Source organism: Punica granatum, chromosome 7 (assembly GCF_007655135.1).
Source record: "Punica granatum isolate Tunisia-2019 chromosome 7, ASM765513v2, whole genome shotgun sequence".
Classification (NCBI taxonomy): domain Eukaryota; kingdom Viridiplantae; phylum Streptophyta; class Magnoliopsida; order Myrtales; family Lythraceae; genus Punica; species Punica granatum.
The window spans coordinates 21,151,904-21,160,379 of record NC_045133.1 but is presented as its reverse complement, the minus strand read 5'-3'; the positions used below and the strand labels follow the sequence as shown (position 1 = coordinate 21,160,379).

Below are 8,476 nucleotides of genomic sequence, written 5' to 3'. Positions count from 1 at the left end.
TCCTTTGAACCCGAATTACTCCCATTAGTATGAACGGTCATTATATTTTTATATATGGAATAATATAAATATATATTAAATTAACTTTTTAAGAATTAATTTTTAATACAAATAATTGGAGCCAGGAAGACATAAAAAATGAAAGAAACAAGTCAACATGAAAAACAAAAACAATGGGATTTGAGATGTGTTTTTTTCGTCTGCTCTCTTGACTTCGTCGTTTTTAGTCGGTGCCACCAAAAGCACTTGCACTTATAGCTTGTGGTATATATGATGGATTAACGGGGACCAAACACATGAATGCACTAAATCTGAAAATAATTAAATTTGAAATATCTGGTTTCAGTTTAAAGTATAGCTAGTTCATTTTTTGGATAAGTGGTATTGCCACTGCATTATACCAATATAAGACTGATTGTTACGAACTTATTTGAATTAGACATATAGTGTAACATTTCATACTATATGTGCAAAGAATTGAACTTGAAACCTTTAGTTTCAGATTACGGTATAATCACTACATTCTTGGATAAAGTGTTATTGTCACTACTTTACACCATATTGTCATTAGATTAACTCTTACGAGCTTACCTAAATCATACATATAAAGTAACCTTTCTCTCCATGACATGTTAGGTGAAAGATAAAGTTACGAGTGCCAAAATGCCATTGTGACCTAGGACATGCCTTATCAAGTGTATGAGTGAAACTGGATACGCATCTCTTGGAATTTTTTTCAACGAAAAAAAATTGTGAAAAATATTGTTCTTGCAATTTCAAGGGGTCGAACGTTAAAGGTGATTTTTTCTCTTAACAAGTGCGTTTGTTGAAAGTCGAATTTGTATTTTCCTTTTTACAGGAAATAAACCCGTTTACCATTTAACCAATTCTTTATTGGTATACGTCTCTTGAAATTTAATGGTGCGTTTGGTTTTAGAGTTAAGTAGAGTTGAGTTTTGATTTTAATTTGGTTATAATTATTGTGTTATTGAATTATGAAAAAAAGTATGAAAAAATAATGAATAGTTGAGAAAAAGTAACGATTGTATTGTTAAATTGTGGAAAAAGTAATGGATAGTTGAGATAATTTAATATTAAAAATTGAATTGAATGATTAAAAAATTAAAGAAAAAGGAAAAAGTAATAATTGCATCGTTAATTTTTATTGTGTAATGAGTAGAATTAAAGTTAGAGTTAATATTTTAAAAACGCAATTGTAAAAACAAACGAAGCGAAAAATAAGAAAGATAAAGGAACTTTAATTCTAGGTTGAACATGTGAACTTCGGTACTAGATTGTACTCGATCAGTACACATCCAACCCTTCCTATTGGCATTAGGCGTTGATACAAGCAAGCGATGCGGTCGAGTATACCAGAGGCATCCAAACGAGTCCGCCGATGCAAATTTACTAGCAAGACCTTATTCATCAATCGAGGATGAATCGCACGATTCTACTCCATTTCCATTTCCATTTCATTGCCCCAAACATAACATCATCAAATCGTATCATCGATGCCTGCAATCGACTCAGTCCCAGAAGAAAGAGAGCGACTTGACGAGCTGGTCTGGCCTGGTCCATCTCCCTGACGGTAACGGCGCGAAGCTAACGGCAGAGGAAAACCTTTTCAACGAAAGATCCGGTCCAGCTCACAGCCTGACTTTTGCTTCTGCCACGAGCGTGCGGGATTCCCCCGGATTTCCGAGGGCATTCCCGTCATTTCGCCCGAGCTTTGACCGCTTATCATCCCACGTCCCTTCCCTCTCGGTAAAAAAAAAGAGAGAGAGAGAAAACGCATTAAATACGTAACACTGAATATCAATAATAATAAATATTTGTAATTAATTAATAAATGTTTGGAATTTTTCGACGGCACAATTTTTTTTTTTGGGGGGGGGGGGACGTCTTGCTTTTTTAAGTGACAGTGGAGTCCGAATATCTCTCTCTCATTTCATTCACCCACCACCTCCTTCCTCCTGCTCTCCGCCACCACTCCGCCTCCGCCGCCGCCGCCGAGCCGCCAGCGCCTCTGCTTCCAATCTCAGCTACTGATCGAGCTGAGAAAGCACGGCGCCGATCAATGCCGAGTGATTAGATCTCCGGTCTCCTTCTTCTCCGTACCTCTGTTCCCCCAAGTCCAGTGCTCTACTTATCCGCAGCTACATTTTGCACCGGTGAGCTGGATTCCTCTATAGAGCCTCGCTTTCCTTAACATTTCCTCGGTTCTTGAGCTCTCGATTGATCATCTGGTCACTCGGGACGATACATCGAAACACGGGTTAGGGACCGGAAACAGGAGCTGATTACTGCTTCTGCATTAAATTTTTTTTTTCTTTGGTGAAATGTTGTCTGGTTGTTCTTATCTGGAGGAGGTCTTTGATTGATCGGAAGGAAGGGTGGAGTCGATACTGTTTGTTTGTTCCGTATGTGTCGGTCGGAGTTTACACTCTTTCTTCTTTTTTGTTGTTTTGTGCGTGCGTGCGTGTGTGTGTGTGTTTTTTTTTTTAATAATAAGTAATGTCTTTCCATTGAAGATCAGTTTCTGCTGTGATTCTTCATGGACGCTATACATGCTAGTGATTTGATTGGTTTCAGCTCTAGATTTTGATTACCAAGTTAACTGCTCTGCTTTGGGTTCTAAACCATAGAGCTGCTTGTTGATTTGAGTGTATGACGAAACACGCCTTGGAACAACCTCGCTGGAATCACTGCTCGGTCGAGTCGTATGTTGGATTCTGACCTTTCTTTCTTTCTTTCTTTATTTTTTTTTGGTTGGTGAGTGGTATTATCTTTTCTACTGTCCTTTACTCTGTCATAAATTCTTATGTTTTTTTCTTTTTTTTTTTTTAAATTGATTTTTCTGATATTCAACTGTTTAGAAAATCTTATCGTAAGCTCTATCTGTTGAATCATCTGTGGAATGATCGATTTTTCTTTTTTTTTTCTTTTATTTTTGGTTACCAAATTACGGGTTTTATTTTCATATATGCTTGTCTGGTCAAAAATTTGTCCCGGAAAGGCTGTTTCACTTTCGACATTCGAAGGCTTGTTCAATTTTTCTGTGAATGATTTTCTGGTTCTTAATTTGATCTCCTGATTTGCACTCTTCCCATTTTCTGAACTGCATGATAAAAGGAGAGAATTGCTCACTGATCAATTTTTATAATTAATCGAGTAAAAAAAATGAAGAGAAATTTGTAATTAAACAACCTAGCTCATAATTAATTTTCTGAAAGAGCTATAGTCTTTTTATTTGCTTCTCATGGTGGTGTCAAGTCGAAGATTTCATTTTTTTTTCCTTGTTGTCCAGTAATTCATTTTATTTTATCTTAGTGTTTCAGATCATCCAATGAAATTCTGTGATTGGTGCATCTATCAGTATAAGCAGATTGTTGTTCGCGTTAAGAAGATATAAGTAGGCTGATGCAATAGGTTAACATAGTCCTGAAATGTTTTCTTTCTTTCCATATTTTCTGAAACCATGCTCCGTTCATATTGAGCTGTTAACAGCATCTTAAATCCTTTGAAGATTGTATTTTCCGTGTAAATGCTCACTGGAAGAGATGGCAGTATAAATACTTTTATCTTTTCATATTCTAAACTAATATGTTTTTCTACTTCAGAGTGTGGACAATTAGCGAAGATGAGTTGGCCTTGGAAGAAAAAGTCGTCGGACAAGGCTGCGGTTGAGAAGGTTGCCGCTATACTGGACTCTGCTGGGGTTACAATAGCACCAACCAAACCTCAGGCTGATCAGGTTTTTTTCTTAACATAATTGATGTATTAAGCGAACATTGGATATTCTAGCATCCTTCAAAATTGTTGGAAAATAGCTGCTGTGAATCTAGGATGTATGTATATATACTTTCCCTGCTGCTTTGTTGAATGTTATGTTAGAAACAAGTCGGTGAACATCCAAGCTTGTTGAGTCTGAATTATGGGTCATAAACAGATCTTTCTTTCTATTCACTTCTGGGACCATGTACTTCACTCTTTGTCTCGCTTCTGGGACCATGCACTCTTCTCATTATTTTATATCATTTTCCATCAACAGGAGAAGTACAAGAAACCAAATTATGTTCAGATCTCCTTGGAGTCATATTCCCATCTAACTGGTTTGGAAGATCAACTTAAGACATCTGAGGAACAGGTTCAGACATTAGAGGATCATGTTAAAGAATTACATGAGAAACTATCGGGAGCTCAATCAGAGTTGACGACTAAGGAGAATCTGGTGAAACAGCATTCCAAAGTTGCTGAAGAAGCTGTCTCAGGTATGCCGCGAGCTGTTAATATACGGGAAACACTTATTTTGTTTCATAGTGAAGAGGACCGAGTGGTTTGCGAGAAGGCCTAGCTAATATGGTTCCTGTTCCTGCCACAGGTTGGGAAAAAGCTGAGGCAGAAGCGCTGGCACTGAAAAATCATTTGGAGACGGTAACTCTTGATAAGCTCACTGCTGAAGACCGAGCAGCACATCTCGATGGTGCTCTTAAGGAGTGCATGAGACAGATTCGGAATCTGAAGGAAGAACATGAAAAGAATTTGCAAGAAGTTGTTCTTACCAAAACCAAGCAATGGGAGAAAATTAAGCATGAATTTGAAGTCAAGATAGGTGACCTTGACCAAGAACTCCGAAAGTCTGCAGCCGAAAATGGTGCCTTGTCAAGGTCTCTGCAAGAGCGGTCCAACATGCTAATAAAAATTAGTGAAGAAAAAACACAGGCTGAGGCTGAAATCGAGCTTCTGAAGGGAAACATTCAAGCATGCGAAAGGGAAATTAATTCGCTGAAGTATGAGCTCCACGTGGTCACCAAAGAACTCGAGATTCGCAATGAAGAGAAAAACATGAGCGTGAGGTCTGCAGAAGTGGCTAACAAGCAGCACATGGAGGGCGTTAAGAAAATAGCTAAGCTAGAGGCCGAGTGCCAGAGGCTACGCGGTTTAGTCCGGAAGAAATTACCTGGACCTGCTGCACTTGCCCAAATGAAGTTGGAGGTGGAGAATTTGGGCCGAGACCATGGCGACTCTAACATAAGGCGGTCTCCTCTTAAGCCTCCAAGTCCCCGTACGTCCTCTTCGCCAGATTATTCCTTTGACAATTATCAGAAGTTTCATAAGGAGAATGAGTTCCTCACTGAACGCTTGTTGGCAACGGAAGAAGAAACGAAGATGCTAAAAGAAGCTTTGGCCAAGAGAAACAGTGAGTTGCAGGCTTCAAGGACCATGTGCGCGAAGACCGCCAGCAAACTTCAAGCTCTAGAAGCACAGCTGCAGAGCAGCAACCAAAACTTGCCCGAATCTTTTGTTCGAGTCTCTGCTGAAGCCTCCTTAAGCCACCATGTGAGCAACCCACCGAGCTTGATCTCCATGTCTGAAGATGGAAATGATGATGAGAGAAGCTGTGCTGAGTCCTGGCCCTCAGCAGTGGTCACTGAGTTTTCCCAATTTAATAAGGAAAAGAACTCCGGAATACCGAAGAAAGCTGATGGTGCAAATCGTCTGGAGCTTATGGATGACTTCCTTGAAATGGAGAAGTTGGCGTGCTCATCTAATGATTTGAATGGATCCATGTCCTCCCCTGATAGTTCGACTATTAGGAAAGCTGATAGTTTGAACAATAGTACTTCAGTTGGCAAGGACATAGATTCCCCTGAGACTCCAGCATCTTCTACAGGGAAGCTTCCAGTTGTGAATCTAGAATCGAGAATCTCAACAATATTGAAATCTATGTCCCAGGAAGATGACGTGAATAGGGTGTTTGAGGACATCAAACAAGCTGTTCTTGATGCATGCGATACAACTCGAGAACATCAAGTGGGAGTTTCTGTCCCGGAGGAAAATAATGGACAAGGTGGTCTTGCAGATGCGGCTATTATTGACAAGGAATTGAATTTGTCAGTAGATGCTAAGCAAGCAACAGAAGCTCATCAGGTGATGACCCCAGATTTGGAAGCTGCCATCATCCGAATTCATGACTTTGTTCTCTTTCTGGGCAAAGAGGCGGTGGGGGTCCACCACGCGTCTACTGATAGTGATGAGTTAGATCAGAAGATCGGGTCATTCTTTGTGACATACAAAAAGGTTATAAGCAGTGATGCGAGTCTGTTTGATTTCATTCTCGAACTCTCTCGTGTGTTAGCGAAGGCCAGTGATGTTAAGTTCAACATCCTTGGTTACAAGGGAACGGAATCGGTAGTCAACAGCCCTGACTATATAGACAAGGTTGCTTTGCCTGAGAATAATAACGAGGTCCAACAGGATCCTACGAGAGAGGCATACCAGAATGGTCAAGCAATCTCTTCCGATCTCACTTCCCACCCTGAAGTTTCTGATGACGGGATCTTGGAGTCTGGCGATGAAGCAAATGCCAACCGACATACAATTCTTTCTGAGGATTACGAGAAACTGAGATCTGAGAATGATAAAATGGCAACTGATTTGGCAAGATCCGCTGAAGATTTGGAAGCGATGAAGTCCCGACTGCAGGAAACAGAACAAATGCTGGCGGAAGTCAAGTCTCAGTTGGCTTCGGCTCAAAATTCATTTAGCTTGGCAGAAACACAGCTCAAGTGTATGGCAGAGTCATACAGATCACTTGAGATGCAAGCACAGGAATTAGAAACCGAAGCGAACCTTCTACGAGCAAAAACGGAGAGCTTGGATAACGAACTTCAAGAGGAGAAAAGGGCTCATAAGGATGCTTTGGACAGAAGCAAGGATCTCCAAGACCAGTTGGAGAGGTTAGTTTTCCATACTTCCTCTGTATTGACTATTTCAGTTTTCTTTTTCACCCGCACTGAGTAGTATTGGCTTTTGCGGGGATTTTACAGCACCTCGAGATTTTGAAACTGTATGGACGGTTATTACCAACACATTTCATAGAATAAGTGTAATGTTTTCCAAGATTCATTAATAGTACAATTCAGTTGGTTCCTCTATTTATGGTTCTATATTAACTCTTGCATCTCATCACCTTTAGGATTGAGAGTCATGCACGGGAGGCTGAGGCTGATGCTGATCTCAAGAGCAAGCAGGTGAGGCTATAGCCTTGTACGAAGTTTGTTTGTCCAGTCTTTTAGTTCCAGTTATTTATTCCGGTCTTGTATATGCCAGTTCGGGGTCTAAAACTAAAAGGGCTGGGTTGTTGTGATACCTTTACTAAGATAGGTTTGGTCTTGGGGAATTTATACAAAAGGCAAAGGGGTTTGCGTTCTCATCTGATTTGGTTTCTCGGTTTTTGCAGAAGAAACCTATGCAGTATAAATCATGTTGAATTGGTTTAAGACCACAAGTGTCCACACAAAGCATCTAATTGTATCAGAAATTCTTTGCCCTTTTAAGCAACAATGGGCACGGCTGAATGGGCTTCTATCGCTGTGTTGTTGCAGGAAACAGAGTTAGCAGCAGCAGCAGAGAAGCTAGCGGAGTGCCAACAGACAATCTTTCTTCTCGGCAAGCAACTCAACGCACTGCGACCTCCTAACACGGACACCATGGGCTCCCCAAAGAGTGAGAAGAGCCGAAATGCTGACAACCAATCTGAGCATCAACCCACAACAAGTGGGATGATCTCTCAAGAGACTTTTCCACCGGCTGTTGACTCAGACCAAACTGGTGCAGAGTCCCCGATGGAACTGTACAGCTTCCCAAACAGCCCATCAGAGACAGAGCTAGGCTTCCAGAAATCTCCGCTCCACTCCAGGCACTCGAGACACCGACCCACTCTCTCCGGCTCCTCAACTTCCTGTTCGACGCCTGAAAAGCAATCCCGAGGCTTCAGCAGGTTCTTCTCCTCTAAAGGCAAGAACTCTGCTTACTAGCCTCTGACAACTTTGCATAAACAATATGGTATATTTGTGTTGATATGGAACTCTAGTAACTTTGGTGGGAAGTTCACGACTCCGATGACATTGACTTTGGACCCGAGAAGGTAACGACATTTTGCATCTGCTCGGCTTCACTGAACTCGGGTTCCTTCTCTTCATTGCTTTGCTTGCCTTCTGCGTGTTTGCTTCCTTGTGCAAAGACATGATGTTTTTACTATATATTGGTGAATGAAATTTCTGTACATAGTACTTTGAGATAATTGTCTCTCCGAAACAATCAATCATATTGAAACAGACACATTGGTGTCCCAAACATGCAAGGCAGTGTTGAAACAGACGCCATCCCTCTCCCAAAAGCAAGGGGGCTCCCATTGTCTCTCTAACAACTCATTGCGAGGGCCATATATCAATTAATTCAAACATGGTGAGATCCCTATGCCGTTTGCTCACACCAAGAAGAAAGCTTGAGGACTTATAGAACAAATAAATAAAGGAATACGAGATGTCTATATAATGTTGTTAGGAGCGTTTATATGGAGGATCAACTTACTAATAATTATCAGATTGATTGAACACGTGTTAGATTTTAGTTCTGTGAATGGAGAAAATTTATAATTTGCAGAGTTTTTAATTTAGTGGGGAAGTAA

The 8,476-nt window shown here is 40.6% G+C and overlaps 1 protein-coding gene across 2 annotated transcripts; it reads left to right on the top strand.

Annotated features, from left to right (window-relative positions):
• Positions 1–1,920: 1,920 nt before the first annotated feature.
• On the top strand, positions 1,921–8,089 carry LOC116213745 (filament-like plant protein 4). 2 transcript variants are annotated; one of them, XM_031548792.1, is made up of 6 exons: positions 1,921–2,174; positions 3,624–3,757; positions 4,055–4,274; positions 4,385–6,743; positions 6,983–7,037; positions 7,392–8,089. In XM_031548792.1, the coding sequence occupies exons 2-6, from the start codon at positions 3,644–3,646 to the stop codon at positions 7,821–7,823; spliced, it is 3,180 nt and encodes a 1,059-aa protein (XP_031404652.1). In that variant the 5' UTR covers positions 1,921–2,174; positions 3,624–3,643; the 3' UTR covers positions 7,824–8,089. The 2 variants fall into 2 exon arrangements, with proteins under 2 accessions (XP_031404652.1, XP_031404653.1); XM_031548793.1 differs by lacking the exon at positions 1,921–2,174 and adding an exon at positions 2,582–2,723.
• The last annotated feature ends 387 nt before the right edge of the window (positions 8,090–8,476 follow it).